The sequence below is a fragment of the Chelonus insularis genome, unplaced genomic scaffold, assembly GCF_013357705.1.
Source record: "Chelonus insularis isolate UGA/USDA-ARS -01 unplaced genomic scaffold, ASM1335770v1 scaffold_229_pilon, whole genome shotgun sequence".
Lineage (NCBI taxonomy): Eukaryota > Metazoa > Arthropoda > Insecta > Hymenoptera > Braconidae > Chelonus > Chelonus insularis.
Window position 1 is genome coordinate 439,776 of NW_023276790.1, and position 21,414 is coordinate 461,189.

Sequence of the window (21,414 nt, forward strand, 5' to 3'; positions counted from 1 at the left end):
AATCATTTGACATGCCATCTATTCTATTGGGTAGGAAATTCAGACGATTCTGTTCTTGGTTCTACTGTAAGATCCTCAATGAAATTACAATAGGTACCCAGGTGCTCAGTCCTGGCCCGATTTGAGTAGATCCCAATAGCCATACTATGCCTGCATTAGACAATTGATGACGTTTGTTCTTTTAAGCAAACATAGGCTGCAACTTTAAAGTAAGCAATCTTCGAAGTAAAAGAGAAAATTGTACGTTAATGAGGGATTCCCAGGTACTCGGTGACGGGGACGTTGAACAATTATAAAGATAACAAACTATACTGCTTCGTAAAATTAAATTACAGGCAAACTGTAGCGATGATCACTCAAATGTACCTTTCTTTTCAATAAATGATTTCGTTTCATTAACTAATATTGCTTCACACGATTTCTATAAACTTAACATTATTAGAACTTACATAAGTTAGTGATAATTGTTTAAAAATTTCAGTGTACAATGTCAAGAGATAGCGTAGTACACACTTAATAGTTGTGCTCAAAAAACTCATTATTAAGTGAATTCTAACAAAAGTTAGAAAAATGTGTCAGTTAGGACTTGATACAAATTAATACCATAATTTTTCTCATTCAAAAGTGAAGCTTTTTTCCCAATCTCAATCTTCTTAAATTAATTATCCGATAAACATTCTTATATAGTATTAAATAATAATTCTCGAGGAGAAAGATACTCATTCCCCCCCTCAAAGGCTCAAAAGTTCGAATAAACGTCTTCAGATCACGATGGTCAAGTAATCCAACACTTCGTCGATACACTCAGGAAAAAGTTATTGATTAATATTTGAACTAAAGTATTCTCTAGCAGATTTTTGCAGTTTATATTGTCTATATCAAATTGTGTGCATCTCGAAGTCGAAATCTTATAATACCCCATATAAAATGGAAACTTTTCATTATAAATGGGCATGACACGGCAGGGTGACGGTAAAAATTACTATACACATTATAAGAATTACTGTGCACATTGTTGAATTTACTAAACTGCATAGTAATTTTTAGGGTGAAATTAGAGTAAAAATAACTATGCAGTTTAGTAAATTCAACAATGTGCACAGTAATTTTTACAATGTGTATAGTAATTTTACCGTCACCTTGCCGTGTCATGCCCATTTATAATGAAAGTTCCATTTATATGGGTATTATAAGATTTCTTGGATTTTTTCATATCTTAAAAGAACTTTGACTGCTACAATATTTCAGAGTTACAAGCTTCAAAAAAAGGTGTGCGACCTTCCTCATCGATAGCTTCAATATTTGCCTTATGCTTTAGCAATAGCTGTATTATTTGGAGAGTTGTTCTAGATTCATAACAACCAATACGGTGAAGAGGTGTTTCACCATTCCGATCCACTATATTTGGATTAGCATGATTTTCTAAAAGAATTTAATTGCTGCAATATCCCCAAATTTACATGCTTTAAAAAGTGGTACCCAACCGTTTTGGACCCCTCTATTTTCCAGGAATGCTCGATGTAACATAGTTTGGTGATTTTTGATAAAATTATGAAATTTTTTGAAAAAATTTTATGTATTAACACGGAAGTAAACACAAACACGTATTAATGAACATACATATAATGTCACTGAAGTGTCATTTACTCCGAAAGGAGTCAATGTAAAAGTTGTGCTTTTATTATTAAACTTTTTGCACTACCAGAATACATTAACTATTATTTACCTAAATATTGTACGATTTTATCGACAAATATAGACGTGGACAGTTGGTCTAAACAAGACGTTCCTTACACACTTCTGTGAGCAAACTGAAAATCTTCACTCTCTGGTAGTCTCCACCAACTCTAGTTCCATTTTGCGCATGCCCTAAAAATTGAATACGCCCAAAGTCCATGGGAGGGATAAGACCCATTATTCTCCCTCGTTCTACCTGCGACTTGCGATACATCCTAAAATATGATACTGTACTGGTTGCAAGCGAAATATGTAGTACACGTGTTGTTAATTTTAATAATGATGATATTCTGAAATTTCAATTACATAACTAAAACGAGTTCTTCAAATTCCTCGAGTTTTTTTAAATATCTACCTAAACTAAAAATTTCGGCATTCATTTTTCTCCGTGATTACTACTTAAAATTTTCCCACTTGTAATATCTATACTAGCTTTAGTTAATTTATTTATTTTTATACTTATTTATTTTTGTTTTTCTATCAAGATTATCGCTAATTAATGTTAATTTATCTTTAATCATGCATGAATATCAAATGAATCTCGATCATAAAATGGAGGCATGTAGAAATGCATTAACATTCCTACGACCCTTACGCACATTTTTACATTAATTTCATTCTCTCTGCCCAAAATAATAATTTCAAACTTCCATTGATTGGACTATATGGACTTTAGGCGTATTCAATTTTTAGGGCATGCGCACAGTGGAACTAGAGTTGGTGGAGACTACCAGAGAGTGAAGATTTTCAGTTTGCTCACAGAAGTGTGTAAGGAACGTCTTGTTTAGACCAACTGTCCACGTCTATATTTGTCGATAAAATCGTACAATATTTAGGTAAATAATAGTTAATGTATTCTGGTAGTGCAAAAAGTTTAATAATAAAAGCACAACTTTTACATTGACTCCTTTCGGAGTAAATGACACTTCAGTGACATTATATGTATGTTCATTAATACGTGTTTGTGTTTACTTCCGTGTTAATACATAAAATTTTTTTAAAAAATTTCATAATTTTATCAAAAATCACCAAACTATGTTACATCGAGCATTCCTGGAAAATAGAGGGGTCCAAAACGGTTGGGTACCACTTTTTAAAGCATGTAAATTTGGGGATATTGCAGCAATTAAAATTCTTTTAGAAAATCATGCTAATCCAAATATAGTGGATCGGAATGGTGAAACACCTCTTCACCGTATTGGTTGTTATGAATCTAGAACAACTCTCCAAATAATACAGCTATTGCTAAGCATAAGGCAAATATTGAAGCTATCGATGAGGAAGGTCGCACACCTTTTTTTGAAGCTTGTAACTCTGAAAATATTGTAGCAGTCAAAGTTCTTTTAAGATATGAAAAAATCCAAGAAATCTTATAATACCCATATAAAATGGAAACTTTTCATTATAAATGGGCATGACACGGCAAGGTGACGGTAAAAATTACTATACACATTGTAAAAATTACTGTGCACATTGTTGAATTTACTAAACTGCATAGTTATTTTTACTCTAATTTCACCCTAAAAATTACTATGCAGTTTAGTTAATTCAACAATGTGCACAGTAATTCTTATAATGTGTATAGTAATTTTTACCGTCACCCTGCCGTGTCATGCCCATTTATAATGAAAAGTTTCCATTTTATATGGTATTATAAGATTTCGACTTCGAGATGCACAAATTTGATATAGACAATATAAACTGCAAAAATCTGCTAGAGAATACTTTAGTTCAAATATTAATCATAACTTTTTCCTGAGTGTATCGACAGAAGTGTTGGATTACTTGACCATCGTTGATCTGAAGACGTTATATTCGAACTTTTGAGCCTTTGAGGGGGGATGAGTATCTTTCTCCTCGAGAATTATTATTTAATACTATATAAGAATTGTTTATCGGATAATTAATTAAGAAGATTGAGATTTGGGAAAAAGCTTCACTTTTGAATGAGAAAATTATGGTATTAATTTGTATTAAGTCCTAACTGACACATTTTTCTAACTTTTGTTAGAATTCACTTAATAATGAGTTTTTGAGCACAACTATTAAGTGTGTACTACGCTATCTTCTTGACATTGTACAATTGAAATTTTTAACAATTAATCACTTAAACTTATGTAAAGTTCTAATAATGTTAAGTTTATATAAATCGTTGAAAGCATATTAGTTTTAATGAAACGAAATCATTTATTGAAAGAAAGGTACATTTGAGTGATTCATCGATACAGTTTGCCTGTAATTTTAATTTTACGAAGCATTATAATTTTGTATCTTTATAATTGTTCAACGTCCCGTCACCGAGTACCTGGGAAATCCCTCATTAACGTACAATTTTCTCTTTACTTCGAAGATTGCTTACTTTAAAGTTGCAGCCTATGTTGCTTAAAAGAAAACGTCATCAATTGTCTAATGCAGGCATAGTATGGGCTATTGGGACTACTCAAATCGGGCCAGGAACTGCAGTCTCTTTAGATGATCAATATTGTAAAAAACTTGCTGTTTTGAAATAAAGTACAAAAGCGTACTTTTGCCTCCATACAAAAGGCTCTTGTTTGATTCCAGTGATTTAAAATATCTTGGTTAATCCCTTCACTTTGCTGAATAATCGTCATCTGCTTATTCATTTCTTTTTCTAGATTATTTAACCTTTTTGCGCGTTTGTCATATTCAACTTTTTGATGACTTTACTGATTTTTCATTAAAACTTTTAGATGCTTCAAATAATTGACCTTGATTTTTTTATTCGATCCATTGAAGATGTATGGTTCATACCATTCCCAAAGATTGACATTCTTCCATACTGTACAAATTTCGGCAGCCCAGAAGCGAAGTTCATGGGGCTTAATTGAACTAAAAAAAAAATAATTGATTGCAGTACCAATAGGCGCACTGATAAAAGCGATTTATTACTGTTACAAAACGATTTTTAAATTATCAATCGACAACAAACTGGCGAGAGTTTGAGTCCCGTAACTGCAACAAGTGTGCCAAGTCCTTCAAGTCCACCTGAAAGTCGCGATATTATTTGATCAAAAACTCTAGATATGCTCTAAGAATCAACACATTCCAATAAATATACTGGAAAATATATTTTTTTTACAAGTAATTAGTATACAAGAGTTGAAAAAACGGTATACTAGTGGTGGAAAAACTATTTTTCCGAAACAAACAAAATAAATTTGATTTTTCCTCAATAATTATTCTTAATTCGAGTAAATTATCTTGAAAATTTAAAAAAAAAGTATTCTCCTTTAAGTAATTTGTATACTGGATTTAAGTAAAATGTATAGTCGGAATAGAAAGTTTATTTTGAGAGAAGTGAACGATGTAACTGTATAATTTTCGTATATAAAAAATGAAATAAGAGAATAAATTATCCATTTGATATGTAAACAATAATCATGTTCAATGTAAACAATATTTATCATATTCATAATCTTTGTATATAATGCAATTAAACAGTCTATGAGAATTTCATCAACAATATTCAAAAAATATGTAATTGTTACACTTGTAATCAGTAAATTATATGTATAGAACGAAAAATCTGTATTATCCACAGAAGTGAATATTCTACTTGTTCCGTGCTAACTTTCTATTTCAGATAAAATAAATATCTACAAAATTAAGGTAATAAGTTTTTTCACAACAGTCAGTTTGTATTCTTTTTATGAACAATAATTGTACTCGTATTTTCAATAATTTTTTTTTATTGAAAGTTACAAGTTTTTTTACAATTTGAAATTAATTTAATTGTATTTTGTTCTCAATATTTTTAATACAAGTAAATGATGTACACTCGGCGTCATTATTGCCTGGTCCATCAAAAACTTTGATACCATCCGAGCAATTATCGATGGAGTAGTTTTTTTTTCAAACAGAGATTCTACATCTATATTAATTTAGAAAGTTTATGATTAAATACCCTTCCAGATAGTCCCTATAACAATAGAATATCCCGACTAAAAAATTTTTAAACCTTAATTTAAATAATAAACAAGAAAATTTCAATAATGATTATAATTTAATAATAAACTTAAGTTTATAAATACTATGATCAAACTAACATTAATGGTCACGATTGTTTCATAATGACTGAAGAAGTAAGTTTAAATTATAATTATTACTTAAATTCATTATTATTATTTAAATTAAGGTTCAAAAATGTTTAGATAGTCTATTGTTATAGGGACTATCTAAAAGAGTATTTAATCATAAACTTTCTAAATTAGTTTAGATATAGAATCTCTGTTTGAAAAAAAACTACTCCATCGATAATTGCTCGGATGGTATCAAAGTTTTTGATGAACCAGGCATTAATGACGCCGAGTGTACATTTTACTCATCGTTTGTATGCTTTGTAGTCGTCACGATCGTTCTCTGAGTGTAACTAAGGCACGAGTTCACCATTAGCAAACTGCTAATCACAGCTGCCAACTTCTACCAGACACTAGTACCAATCCAAATAAATTAAAAATTAAAGAACTTATTTAAATATTAACAGCATCTTAATAATTTATTTAATTTATAATTACCTGTTTACACGAATTGCACAATAACTTTGCATTACTTTTTTATAACAAATTTTAGGTTATGTATGTTATGATCGGGTTCTTTAATTTATTTGGGTTGGTATCAGTGTCTGGCAGAAGTTGGCAGCTATGATTAGCAGTTTGCTAATGGTGAACTCGAGCCTAAAGTGTTATAAATATATTTGCACTCGTGGGTGGTGAACGATCTAGTGTATTTGACAATTAATTGTTTCTTTTCAATAAATAACCTAGATTCTGAAAAGTTTTCGTCTAAACAAAGCAATACGAAGTAAAGTTTTATTACAATTTATGTTAGGAAGGCTTTAATTGGTGACATGGATATCAAGTCAGGTGAATTTTGATGATTCAAGGTCCTACACATTGACAAATCTTCAACTCTGTGGGAGGTAAATATGTCATTGACTTTAAAAAATTGATAAAAGTTTTTTTAATATTATTTTATCCATATTTACATAAATTATATTGTACTATTTCTAATAAATTTTATACTTGTATTAAATTTTATAAGCACTAACACTTGTGATTTCATATTAATACTTTTTCTCAAGTATTACTTCATTATTTAAATAATAATTACTACTATCATGTTTCACGCAACCAATTTGTTAGTGGAGATAACATAGTTTGGCTTACAATAAAAAGATGTTCGAAATAAATCACGGCACTCCTAAATTGTGAGTCACGCGTCCTTGTTTGTTCAAACTCCAAAGTTATTACTAATCTCTTCCTTATTTAATCACAGTCATAATAATTGTTATTATTATTTTTTGTAGATATTTAAATAATCATAATGTCAGCACCACCGCCACCTCCACCCCCTGCATTTAATTTAGGAAATTCGGGTAGCAGTGATCAGGGGCGAAACCAATTATTACAGTCAATTAGAGCAGGAAAAACTTTAAAAAAAACAGTGACTGTTGATAAAAGTGCCCCTTGTATATCTGGTAAGTTTGTTCCTCTGTAATGTATATTTAAAAGTTAATTCACTCTCTAAATGACTTTCATTTTTTTTTCTCACAGGCAAAGTGAAGAATGGCACGAGCAACAATTCCACTATTAATTCGCCTCAGTCTGGTACCGCTAGTAGTGTTAGTAATAACAACAACAGTACTCCAATGGGGCTTGGAGGCTTATTTGCTGGTGGAATGCCTAAGTTAAAACCCACAGGTCTCAGAAGTACGATTGTTGAAAGAGATTCATCGACTATTTCAAATTCTGGAAATAATCCAGCTCTTAGTGCCAATACTGTTGTAACTAATATCAATACCACTGGTACAATGAAACGAGGACCACCTCCAGTTCCACCGCCAGCTGCTCAAAAACCCCTTATATCTTTACCTCAGGTATGAATACAAATCCACAAATGTTCAACCTATATGATAGCAGGCTAAAAATAGAAGTACAGCTGAACATTGTATAAAAAAAACCTGTGACTAATTTTTGATTAACTTTTAAAAACAGATGTGTTAAGTAATATAATTGTAGACAATTAATAATTTTATTTTATCAATTTTAAAGCAAAGTACAACGGATGGACCAAATGAGTCACCAAATAAAGGCTTTGGGAAGCCAATGTTAGCTCCAAAACCGCCAGGAACATCGACATTACACAAACCACATCCACCCCCAAAAAAGCCGGAATTACTTGGAGGAAGTGTATCGCGAGCACAAAGTATGCGATTACCTCGATCACCACCAGTACTCGCACCAACACCTTCATCTCTTCATCAGTCTCAGGATTGTTTAAATGAAACCCAGCACAGGCCAATAAATCGTGTCTTAAGGCCACCAGTAGCAAGACCACCTTCACCACCTACATCTAAACCAGCTCCAGCCACACCAGTTTCTCAAGTTCTTCCACCAGCTCCTCCGCAAGGTCCTCCAGTAGCTTCTGTTACAAGAGTGGCGCCGCCTCCTCCTGGAAGACCTACAGTGATGGCACCCAGTATGCCTCCACCGCCCCCACCTCCGCCGCATCGTTCGAATTTAACTCATCAAAGACTTGCACCTTTGCCACCAACACCTCCAACTAGAAATTTATCATTGTCTAATGGGCAATCATCAACGAGCAACAATTCTGCTGATTTAGAAGTCAGATTTAGTGAAATGTTTCATTCTATCATCACTTTTCCATCACCCGAGCCATTTCGAGGAGTTCCGAAACTTTACAACAGCAAAAATGGTGAGGTTAATAACCAATCACACTCGCTTCTTGGATTTACACTTAGACGTCAATCTACCCCATTAAATGTTTAAATTTCAATCTTTTTGTTCCATTTATATTTAGTTCTCATTGTAAGCACCTTCAATTTTTCCTTTCTGTCAGCATGAATTATTCAACTTTCTTTTCTCTTAACATTCAGGAGATGTTTATCACATTATTCTAATTACTTTACTTTGGTTTATGTCTTATATTATTAACTAAGACTGTTAAATAAATTTATAGAATTTTTAAGATGCACGTCTACTTTCTTTATATGTATTCCATCATCTATTTTGTATTTAAAAACTACTCGATCATGGCTATGGAGCATGTAATACAGCATCCTAATTTATATGTACAAAATTTCATTAAGAATAAAATAGCATTTAATTAATTAACCAAATATTACAGCAGCTAAACAGCAAGCTCCGGCACCACCTCAATCAAATCCTAGCCCTAGTTCTGTTCTTCAATTAAATGCCTCAGCAGGGGGGAAACAGTGGCAACATAATGCAGCGTCATCAGCATGTTAAAATAATTATTTGTAAATTTAACTTGTATTTATAATTAATAATACTAATCATTATTAATTTATGAAAAAATAATTTTTTTGTATATATATAAATAATATGCCGTAAATGTCGAAAAATTTAGTCATAGCCATTGGATATATTTATTTCGATTGAAGCCAAACGCGATTATTACGCGCAATTAAATATAACAGACCACGTTGGTCTAGATTAATATTCAATAAATTAAAAAATTCTATTGTATTTGCAATGTAATAATTATACACTAAATTGTAATTCGATAGTCTTGCAATGCACTTGTTGTAAAATGATAACTTGTAATAAGTAAAATTCCAAATTTTTATGTAACATAATATTCTGTTTCTATTTGATATTTTGAATAGCATCAAGCAGAAACAGAATCCACTGTAACTAAATTAACTATCTCTTTTTAACATTTGATTGCCATAAAATTTTATTGTATGTTATTAATATTGTTTTCTTAATTATTTAAATAGAAAAAAATGTTTTAGACAAATCTACAATGTTTGAATTAATAAGTCAATATTATTAATAGTTTGAATAATTATTCTTTTTTTATATTTTAAAAATAATAAATGAAAAAGTAGTAAACAAAGAAGAAAAAAATATCAACACGTATACAACAATTATTCATTTTATTTAGATGACATGCAAACAAGAGTGAAAAGAATCAGCGAATTATTTTTGATCATTTACATTCGTTCACCATCGTTGTTTTAAAATGTAAAGTAACGTGGTATCGCGAATGCTTGAATTAGCTAAGGCCTTTTTAAAGGCAGTTGGTAACATGATTGAGCTGCATGAAATTGTTATTTTCCATGATAATCATATAAATAATATAAATAATGCAATACTCAATTAGTGCAGCATATTATTGAAACTTGGAATCAGTAAGAAAAATGATACATAATTCATATTTAATTAACTAATTCGCTTCAAGTTCTTTTTCTACAATCTTTCGGTATTCGTCGAATCCTCCTTCAACACATCTGACAATTCCTTTTTCACACACCCAAAGCTCTGTGCATACCATTCGTATTAATCGTTCATCGTGAGATACTAAGATGACACCAGCCTGAATAAATAAAATGTTTAATTAATTAACAACAGAATTATAAATGTATTTTCTTCTTTCAATTTAGTTTTATTTAAAATAACTCATTTAAAAGTAAATAATGCTTTCGCCAGGATTATTTTTTGAAATATTTGTAAGAATATATCGTACTTTAAATCTTCATAATGGATAAAAGACGCTAGACCAGAAATGATTTCGTTTCTAGAGCGTGAATACATCCATTATTAAAGTTCTGAAGAAGTTGAAGTTTTTATATAAGAACCTTGCAACCAGAATGCAATTCATCTTCGTTTCAAGTTTACTTTTAAATGGAAAAAGTCTAAAAATAATAATAATTACCTGGCAAATATTCAAAGCTTTTCCTAGAGCTTCGATCGATTCGATATCAAGATGATTGGTAGGTTCGTCAAGAACAAGGAAGTTAGGATTTGCAGCACACATAAGAGCAAAAGCAACTCGAGACTTTTGACCTCCGGATAAAGAGCTTATTGTTTGTAAAGCTAGATCTCCACTTATCCCAAAGCTACCTAACATACGTCTGTACTCTTCAATAGGTTTACCTATAAATAAAGTGCAGTTATGAATCATAGTTCGGAAAAGATCATGTAATAATTTACCTGGAAAATGATTCTGCAATAATTCCACAGAACACACTCTCATATCTAACTGATCAACATGATGTTGGCTGAAGTAACCGAACTTGAGGTTCCGATGGACATGTAGGGTTCCATGTGTTGGACTTAAACTACCCGTAATAATTTTTAATAACGTCGTCTTTCCTGCTCCATTTTCTCCAACAATACAAATACGTGACTGTAGTGTGGCAGTGAGATTAACATTAGAAAGTACGTATTCATTATTTGTCGAACCGGCATAGCGGAAAAAGACTTCATTAAGTTGAAGAATAGGCGGACTAAGTGACTCCACGTCAGGGAAACGCAGTGTCACTGTTGGCTCTTTCTCCACTGGTTTTAATTCAGGCCTAAAAAATGGAAAAATTTCATGAATAAATGTTATATAAAAATAAAAAATGAAGAGTTGCCATAGAATTATTTAAACTCACAACTTCTCAAGCATTTTGATTTTACTTTGCACACAAGAGGCACGATTAGCATTATAACGAAAACGATCAATGAACTCTTGAACATGTGCTCGTTTTGCTTGTTGAGCTTCATATTCGCGTTGCATATTTTTCTCACGTTCACCTCGGGTTTTTTCGAACTGTTCATAATTGCCACGATACGCTTCGATTTTCTGGCCTTTCAGGTACAATATATCTGTAGGAACCTGCAACAATTTATTTAACTAATTAATTTAAAGTTTTTAATTACGATATTAAATAAGTATTGAATAAAGTTTTCGTACAGTATCTAAGAAATTTCTATCGTGAGAAACAACAAGTAGTGTTGTTGGCCACGACTGAAGGTATCGTTCTAACCAAAGGATTGCTTTGATATCCAACATGTTCGTCGGCTCATCAAGGAGTAAAAGATCAGGTCTAGAAAATAGAGCTCTGGCAAGAGCAAGTCGCATTCTCCAACCACCAGAAAATGATTTCGTAGGCCAAGATTGTCGTTCTACTGAAAATCCAAGTCCGGATAAAATTGCACTAGCTTTCGCTGGTGATTTATCCACTTCAGCATGTTGCATCGCTTCATAAACCTTTGCTAATTCTTCGCCAAGAGCATCACTCTTTCCTCCTTCTTTCTCAATAAGTATCTGAAGCTCAGCTTCACGTTTTAACAAAGAATTTCTCTCCTCATCACATTCTAATACCGAATTTAAAGCTGATGTATCATCACCAGCTACTTCTTGTTCGACATGAAGAACACGTATGTGTGATGGTATTCTCAGTTGCTTGCTGAAAAATCATTGATTATTGTAATTATTAAATAATATTATTTTTTTATGAAAATTAATAGGTTACTTCTTTGAAAGAGTTTAAGTTATATTACATGATGGTAATTATCGAAGATAAGATGATCATTCATTATTTTTAGAACCGTTGAACTTTGACTAATTACTAACCTAAATTATTCATTTAAATGCTAATCGCACAATAAGGAATAAATCGATATAAGAAATTTAAAGTTGATAACTAATAGTCTCATTGGAATAAACTGATAAATTTTTTATAAATTTTGAATAAAAGAAAATTAAAACATCAAAGATTTCATTGTTAAAGATATCTACCTTATTCATATATGAAAATCAGATTTTTCATGTATGTGTAAAAGTAGATTGTCTTATTTACCTAGAAATCATACGAAGTAGTGTTGTTTTACCCAGACCATTTCGACCGATAAGACCATATCGTCTTCCAAAAGCTAATGTTAAATCAGCTCCTTGAAGCAAGATTTTATTTCCATATGCAACATCAAAGTTTTCAATTCTAATGTCTTGAGTTTTATTTGTGCCTCCTTTACTTTCCATACGGCTATCTTTTTTGCTCATCATTTGACTAGCACTTGCTAGTTCTATTGATTGATTTATGCTATTAATCTTTGTATTATTTCCAAGGTCTAATCCATTTCTTTTTTCTTGTTTTTGCTGAAGCTTTGCCTCAGCTTTTTCTAACTTTTTTGCATCTACTTTCTGAAGGTATTAAAAAAAAAGGATTAATAGATGCAGTGAGTGAAAAAATCTATTAGAAAATTATAATTATGATGATGATTAATTAAAATATTTATAACAGATTTGTACCATAGTATCGTCTCTAGTAGTCACCCATATACTTTTAATTTGTTCTACTTGAGCTTCTAAAGTTGCAGCCATTGCACCTAAGTGTACTGGGGCATTTAATACTTTATTCACTCCATTTTTTCGCCTTTCTCTTTCATTTTCTCCACCATCATATGAACCTCCTTTTAGGATGGTCAATAACTTGCTGCATATATCCCTAAAAATTTAATAAAAAATGAAAATTTCTTACATTATAAAAGATCAGTGTTTTTCATAAAATATTTCATCAAAGAAATATCTTTAAATAAATTTTTTTAGTTAATAAAAATATTTTTAAAAAATAATGTACAGACCTAACCTCGTTTTCAGATTTCTCTGATACCTCATGTAAAACTTGTCCAATAGCTTCATAAACTTCTTCTCCATCTTCAAAATCGTCTTTAGAACTATCAAGAATCCCTGAAACACCACGTCATTCAATTCATTGTTAATCAAGTCTATTGTCAATACATGATTACTCCGTTTTAGGTTAAAAATAATGTTACCTTCGACGTAATGATATAAATCATCATCAATCGTTGGAAATTGACTTCTAATATATTCACTACACTCTGCCATATTCGTTTAAAAATATATTAAACAATTAAAGTTTCGTATTTACCAATGAACAATTTATTAATAATACTATGACAACTGGTATAAGTTTAACGTCAAAGTAGTCTTATCAAAAATTTTGTCAGACACATGTAACACATGACTAGTAATAGATGTATGGAGCAAATTAGTATTTATTCTTCAACTAGATTTCAAAAATGTAAAAGACAATTCTGAATAAAATTGATATAGGAACATATATAAAAGAAAATTCAGTTTTTACAAATATTGCAATTAAATAATAATAAAAATGGTTCAATTTGCATTAAATTTTTTGCCAGTAGTGATTATCGCGACATCTATAACTGCCGAAAAAGCGGCTGTAGCTCTGCATTTGATTTTGGTATTTTAAATAATAAATATTCAAACCGAAAAAACGCTTATTATTATGTTAAATACATCATATGATTCAAACAAAACTTTTATTTATTATTGTTCAACTTTAAAGTTGATGAAAAAAATTCTTTCCAGTGTAAATTTTATTTTCTTTAGAAATTTAGCTGGAGAAAGAGCATGGTCTTACCATGTATTCATAGACACACATTACGTGCTATAAAATAAATGAAAAAATGTCAAAAGATGCCAACAGTGTAATAACTTATAAACAGAAAAATCCCTAGATTATAAATATCGAGAAAAAAATATTCAAATGTGTTGAGTTCATGAACTATTGAAGATATAAATAACAACATAAAATTTAAATAAACTTTACTTTCAACATAAACAATTAATTTTTAATCATTTCGAATTAACATTTACAATTAATCGATCCATAAATTATTCACTTGATGAAATTTTCACAATCATCATGAATATAAACAAATCACATCATCTGAAGTGTGGTATGATTAATTGGCAAAAGATGTAAGTAGTATTAGAAATTTTACTAATTTAACTACATTATTTAGTTGATAAAGTACAGTAAATTAATGAAATAACATATAAAATAACTTTTGTGTATTTATTTTTGCAGTCAAAAATTAAAATCACAAAACATAATTTATGTCATTACTTACTTAATAATTCTAAATTAAAATACTTATATTGTAATAAGTACATAAATCTTATAAATCTACAACAATATTGATAAGTTAAATATTAAAATACACAAAAGTATGTCCAAATTTATTACAATTTTTAAATACTATCTTAATGAAAAATTACACTATCTCCAATCTGATGTACATGAATCATAGTAATCATCCTCAACTACTTTGTCACTGCAATAATATACATAATAAGATCCAGAATAGATTGGCCTTTCTCGTAAACATCTTTGATGATTACGACATTCACATCTACAAAAAAATATAATTAAAAAATTAAAATAATTTGTTTACATAATTATAAATTATTTTACATACATTGAAAATAAAATAATATTTTTCACTTACGGATTAGGTATAAAATCCAACGTGATTTGCAGTGCATCATCATACGGACACCATCCACAAGGAGCTGTACCACAAAAGTCTAATGATGTTTCATTGAACTTCATACTTTTTTTCAATCTTTCAATAATAATGTCTTTGGAACGTGATTCTGGTTGACTTATAGAATTAGGATTCTCTTTCATTGGATTTGGAGTTGTTTCGTCCTAGAATTTAAACATACTTTTATTAATCAGGAGCAAATTCAACAGGTTTTATTCAAGTATTTATTGTTCTTAGTATATTTACATATTGTTTTAAATTCAATCCTATCTAGTTATTATATAAGTTTTATTATTTTTTTTTAATAATTATCTGAAGACTTCATTTTCTATTGATTTTTACTCTAGGTCCAACTATTACTTGTTGAATTGAATTATTTGTTGGATGGTTCAAATACAAATAAATGAATTCAGTGTACATAAAATTTAAAAAAATTGATAATTTTATCATGAAAATAGTAATACGTAGTTTAGAGGAAAAACGAAACGTAGAAAATTGTGTGAAAAACTCTAAATTTAGAGATACTGAGATTTGTTTTTCATTTCGTTGAGAAGTCAGTATGATTGTAAATGTACATATAAAGAGACAGGTCACTAATATTTATCTATGGAGATACAGATGTTGTAGATGAACACACTGACATTGAAAGCAAGTGATAAAAAATGGATTTCGATTGACATTTTAAAAAATTGTGCAATTCGAACGTTGAACTCATAAAACAAGTTTGACTAGTTTGATTAAAATTCAATAATGCAAATAATACACCCGAAGCTTATAAATAATAGACATTATAATCGGTATATTAATACGTATTAGTGAAGTATAAAATTCCGGAAAATATGTAAGTAAAAATGTGTGAGAAAGTAAATGGGAAAGATGATAATAAGGGAGAGGATTAAGAGTTAGCTGAATAATTTTTCTGACGTCTTCAAGTTTTTCTTTATCATTCTTATAAAAATCATTGACGTACAAACTAATTTATCTAAATTAATTATTAATTTTACAAAAATAAATGTCAGATAAATAATAACGTATAATGATGAAAAAAAGTAATATTTAATAAAAATTAGGCGGAAATGAATGAAATTTTATAACAAAATTTAAGGAGCTATTTCCAAGGATTTAATGAAAAGAGCTCATAAATTTTTCTCCTCTATAATCTCCGCATTCTTTGAATATAAATCAACAAATGTGAACAATATTCGGAGAATAGTATATATCATGAATAGCTATAGAATCGAAATGCTGACAATATAAATTCTCTTGTTAATAAAAATAATATTTTGACGGTAATATATAACGTTCTGACGACAATACATATATACTAGTAATACCCCTTACGTTTAATATACGATTAAAGTTCATTTAATTTGAAGAAATTATTTTCATTCTTCAATATGTTTATAAACTCTACCACAACTAAGACAAGTTACTATTACTAACTGATAATTTAATTAAATATATATATAAGAAATAATTAATTGATTTATTATCAACAGTTGAAGATAAAAAATAAATACATACTTGTAATCTTATATATTTAGTTATTTTTTTCTTGATATAAAAAGTGGTATGAATTTGTTGTTCAATTATTACAAGATTGATGAAATAAATAATTCAATTAATGAATTTGATTCAACTTAATTGTAAGCAGGAAAATATGTTAGGGCCATTGTGATTCATCAATGAACACATCATATAATTTTCACGTGCCTATTTTTTTTAGGTAGAGAAACATCTTTATCGTACAGATATATGAAATAAATAGTTGTATGAACATCAATAAGTGATGATGTGTGTCTTATCATTCCCTAAATTCTACGAATATTAAAATAGAAAAGTGCTTTGGTAAGAAACCCGTTGACAAATACAAATGTCTGTACACTTGATACAGAAGAATGAAAGAATGTATTCTGGAACATTGAAGAAATTAAAGTTTACTGATAAAATATTTTATTAAAACCATTGCACCCAAAGTATATTATTCTTTTGAAAAAAATGAAATTTTTGAACTAAAATGATTAATCATCAATACAATGTTAATTCACTTCATTTAATTTAATCTAAAACATTTCAAAATACTTTGAAATTTTACATGATATTCTTAAAATATAATAATTGATCAAGTGAGTAACAGTTGAATGAAGAAAATCATGCTTCAGATAATAATAGTGAAAAAAAAATATTTAAAATGAGTTACCTTAGATCTCAAGATTACTGATCCAATGCAGACTTGGTAGACGCAGGTAACAAGAAATATAACAATAAATAATTTGCTTTCCGTCATTTTTAAATAAACCAATTTGATATAAGTTATTATCCAACTAATATGGTAATATTAAATATTATTCCCACTTAAAAATGTCCGTTTATTGGTAGATATGAATTACGTGAGATGTCAAAACAAGTATCAATCTAGAGCTTCAATGTCTCACCTCGACTTCTTGTGGAAAGTGAAAATGTGGTCTTGATATCCTGGGTTTTTAAGGTCTGCTACTACGCCTCTTGGGCTTTGGAGGGAGGTCAACTATGTTTGATGACAAACCACAAGAAGTAGATGAAATTTTGGTGATAAGGTAAATCTTCCTACATAAAGATGGACGGATAGAATTAGTGGAAATGTTTTAGGTAAATAAAGATAATGTCAGTCTAGCTAATTGATTGAATATTTCACCAAATTTTTATCAACCTCAATGAATTAATAACCAAATTATTGGACAAAAGTGTTAAGTTTATTCAATAATGAAGTTAAAAAAGACTATACCATTTCGAAAAATGATGAATCAATGGTCTTAGAAGGATCATTTTCGTCTAATGATTCATCAAAACCAAGATAATTTTATGGTAATTTCATGTCACAGGTGTGTTACACCTTTTTAACATAATTAATTATTTTAAAAAGATTGACCATTTATTTAAAATATTCATTGTAAATGGTTTATAGTATTTCATCATTATTATATCGAATAAAAGATCAAATTGATTCATAGGAAAAGTATATCTTGAGTTAAATTGAGATAAAACCCTACTGAATTATATGAAGTAAAATGTGAAATAATTAATTCATTTTTAATTCCGTGAAATCATCATGAAAATTCCCTTAGTTCTCTATCATATTACTCATTCTTATAATTTCATCAATGAAAAAAATCCATATGTTAGAAAACTTCTATTAGTGTTGATTGAAAAAAGCACCAAGTCATTGAACGTCATACTCACGAACAATTGTTCTTTTATAGAATAAATATTGTTCTATAAATAGAATTCTGAGAATTATATTAATTTATATAATTTTTATAACTATCAGTTGGTGAAAACGTTATGTTTCAAGTCTAAAACTGGAAAATAGATTAATGGAAGATAAATGATGATAAATTAATGTTCTATCAAAAACGAAATCTTCAAAATGGTTTTTTTTTTGTTATCAATGTTCCCAGGAATTTTTTATTCAAAAAATTTATTAAAATATAATTATTTTATTATTAAATTTTTTTTTTAAAAACAAGCAATATTAAAATTTTTTTATTCATTGATGAAATATGTGCAGGAAGACTTTTGTAATATTTGGATATCTATGTCTTTAATGAGATTGATAACAGGATGAATAATTCTTATTAATTATTTAACAAATTAATATGTTATTAATTAATAATCTAAAAATGGTACTTTAAAACTAGATAAGTTTAAACATATTAATGCTTATGAGGCAACTTTATAATTAATTTAAAAAATAATTGATATTGAAATAGATAAAATGACACTTTCCTCATTTCACCAATAGATAATTATTTTTCAATGTCAGTAAATATTTAAACTATCTACTGACAAAAAATTTCCTTTTATCAACAATTGATTATGAATTTGAATAGATATGATGCATTGTTTTCTTTATCAAATAATTAATTTATTCATAAGAGTTTCATTAAATTTGGTGATGCATCAACATTTTTTCTATAAAGATGAATATTTTATTGATGATTATGGTGATAGCTAATCTTATATTGAGAGCTTTGTCTAAAAAAATACTCACATGAATGAACATTTGATTTACCTTGTTTATTGTTGAGGGTTTCATGGCAAGTACAATGATCTAATCTTCTTTACCTCTAAGGTTTTTGATGTTATTGTTATGCTTGTAATTCCAAGTCTAGACCCAGAAATAGACTTAAATGACATCATATTTACCCTCGATTTGTTTCCTCGTTTTGATTAAATCTAAAAAAAAAAATATTTTTATTCAACAATTATCTTTCAAACAATGTTAATGGAGTATACGAATTATTTTTCCATTATAAATCATGATTAATGTCAATATTCAATCAAATTGTTTTTATTTATTTTTGTATTAAAATCAATAACTAAAAATAGAATAATTGAATGTTATTATAATATGTTAGAATATTTAGAACGATTCTAGACCTAATAGAAATAAATTAATTTAATTAAATAGTATTTTAATGACATTTTTTTATAACAATAGAAGTAGTTATTTAGGCATTAGATTTTTCTAAATTTTTATTATCAAATATTCTCAGACATAAAATATTTTTTAATATGAAACATTTATTTACCATTATCTTAATGTTTTTATATTACTTTACGAAAATTTATATATTGTATCCAAAAGAAGAAATAATTTTTTTTAATATGACATGAATTAAAATTGTTAAAGTATTTTTAAAAAGTCATATAAAACCAAGAATCTACGTATGTGAAACTTTATGTCATTTTATAAAATTAATTTACAAATGTTCTTATAATTTATTGTAAAATATTCATGAAAAAAAATATAAAATTCAATCTTAAATAATGAATAAATATATTCAAACGATATAAATTAGTTGAATACACAACACGAACATATAAATGAGGTGATACAGATTTCATAGAAAGAGTTTATTTTACGGATCCTTAAGAAAGTACAATAGTAGTTGGAAACTACTTTCATCCACTTTATATTTCCGGTTAGACGCAGTAATTGCGAGTCCAATTTCCAGTCTTTTCTACTGATTACAGGATAAAATAGAGCACATAGATTTTCGCTAAATATACATCTTTATCAATTTGTTGAATTGTTATTTGAAATATCTTAAGACAGGTCGATTTTTAGTAATGATTATTACTGATATGATAATAATGCATTCGTTTAGTGACAACTTGATCACACATAAATTACACCTTCATGTAAATTGCTGTACGTAAATTAATCGAAGTCTTTAATTTTTTTGTCCAACGAAATTAAATTCATTTTAAATCTTTATTTATTATTTTTTTTTTTGTACTATAAAAAATTTTATTAAGTATCAAAGATATTAATTATTAATAAATACTACTGATTTTTTTTAATTAAAAAAAAGACTGATTAATGACAAATTTAAATTTTGTTAAAAAAGTTAATTTATCTAAATAAAAAAATGTGTAAATGTCTGAAAATTTTTCCATTAAATAAATCTTTTATTTATTTAAAGATATCAATTAGAAATAAATAATCATATGTCATTAAACTCTATGTAAGTTATTATTTTGTTGCTAATATCAAAGTCTTAAACTCAATTAACATACACGAGAAAAAATAAGTAAAAACCAGTTTTCTAATTATTACAGTCATCAATTTTCATTCATAATTTACGATTAATTATACATCAAGTAAATGGCAAGCCAATAAATCATTTCAGGATTAAAATATAAATTTAAAGTGTTTAATCACTGATCTTGCTGGTCGTAATTCAAAAAATTTTCGCAGGCTGTTAAAAAACTTTCAATTGTAACTATAAAAGGTATTGATTATTTTAACAATATAGCAACATAATATTATTTTCTTTGAGAATATCTTTATTTTTATTAAAAATTATAATATATATATATATATATATGTGTATATCAGGTAATGAAAAATTACATACTTTTTGAACCTGTTGTTTGTAATTATACACGATAATTTATTTATGTATATTACAAATTAAGTGAAATACTGCATATTAATGCAAAACTGAAGAAAAAATCGTTATCTTTTTTGATAATTCAATTTGTTTCATTCTATTATTTAATTACTATTGGTGTTAGTTGTATAATTACAATGAAAAGTCATTCAATTTTTAACAACAATACTAGTAATAGTATTTTAATAATAATTATAATAATCAATATAATAATAATAATAATAATAATAATAATAATAATAATAATAATAATAATAATAATAATAATAATAATAATAATAATAATAATAATAATAATAATAATAATAATAATAAATAAAATAAAAAACAGTGCTTAAGTGCACCAAAAATGAATGAAAATATAATAAAAATGATAAGACTATTTTTTATCTTACTCTTTTCAAAGAACATACAAAATTTTTATTACGTATTCAGGTATCGTAAAAATGACAGAATGATAGAGATACAATTAATCTGTGGTCTTTTATAGCCAAGAAAAAAATTTCATGCCACTCATTGAGTATTCTTTGTTTCTTTTTATCAATTACTTACAATATAATAAAATATTAAAAATTTATTTTTTAACA

At 28.1% G+C, this 21,414-nt stretch overlaps 3 protein-coding genes and 1 long non-coding RNA gene across 6 annotated transcripts; 2 read left to right on the top strand and 2 right to left on the bottom strand.

Annotated features, from left to right (window-relative positions):
• The first annotated feature begins 6,184 nt into the window (after positions 1–6,184).
• Positions 6,185–9,456, top strand: LOC118073152 (formin-like protein 14). Of its 3 annotated transcripts, XM_035093472.1 has the most exons (7): positions 6,188–6,480; positions 6,586–6,676; positions 6,900–6,964; positions 7,064–7,234; positions 7,311–7,633; positions 7,809–8,472; positions 8,905–9,454. In XM_035093472.1, exons 4-7 carry the CDS (start codon positions 7,081–7,083, stop codon positions 9,024–9,026), a joined length of 1,263 nt encoding a protein of 420 aa, XP_034949363.1. In that variant the 5' UTR covers positions 6,188–6,480; positions 6,586–6,676; positions 6,900–6,964; positions 7,064–7,080; the 3' UTR covers positions 9,027–9,454. The 3 variants fall into 3 exon arrangements, with proteins under 3 accessions (XP_034949364.1, XP_034949363.1, XP_034949362.1); XM_035093471.1 differs by lacking the exon at positions 6,900–6,964 and having other exon boundaries at positions 6,189–6,480; positions 8,905–9,453; XM_035093473.1 differs by lacking the exon at positions 6,900–6,964 and having other exon boundaries at positions 6,185–6,676; positions 8,908–9,456.
• A 204-nt stretch (positions 9,457–9,660) lies between these two features.
• On the bottom strand, positions 9,661–13,692 carry LOC118073149 (ATP-binding cassette sub-family F member 3-like). The gene is made up of 9 exons (XM_035093467.1): positions 13,347–13,692; positions 13,155–13,260; positions 12,823–13,018; positions 12,374–12,714; positions 11,485–11,980; positions 11,183–11,406; positions 10,737–11,101; positions 10,459–10,679; positions 9,661–10,119 (listed from the first exon to the last, which is right to left on the bottom strand). The coding sequence occupies exons 1-9, from the start codon at positions 13,417–13,419 to the stop codon at positions 9,970–9,972; spliced, it is 2,172 nt and encodes a 723-aa protein (XP_034949358.1). The 5' UTR covers positions 13,420–13,692; the 3' UTR covers positions 9,661–9,969.
• Positions 13,693–14,125: 433 nt separating this feature from the next.
• LOC118073109 (uncharacterized) lies at positions 14,126–16,307 on the top strand. The gene is made up of 3 exons (XR_004691073.1): positions 14,126–14,319; positions 14,857–15,097; positions 15,236–16,307. It is a non-coding gene; the product is annotated as an uncharacterized lncRNA (long non-coding RNA).
• LOC118073107 (uncharacterized) lies at positions 14,440–17,393 on the bottom strand. Its single transcript, XM_035093406.1, has 3 exons — positions 17,089–17,393; positions 14,850–15,052; positions 14,440–14,753 (listed from the first exon to the last, which is right to left on the bottom strand). Exons 1-3 carry the CDS (start codon positions 17,173–17,175, stop codon positions 14,621–14,623), a joined length of 423 nt encoding a protein of 140 aa, XP_034949297.1. The 5' UTR covers positions 17,176–17,393; the 3' UTR covers positions 14,440–14,620.
• Positions 17,394–21,414: the final 4,021 nt, after the last annotated feature.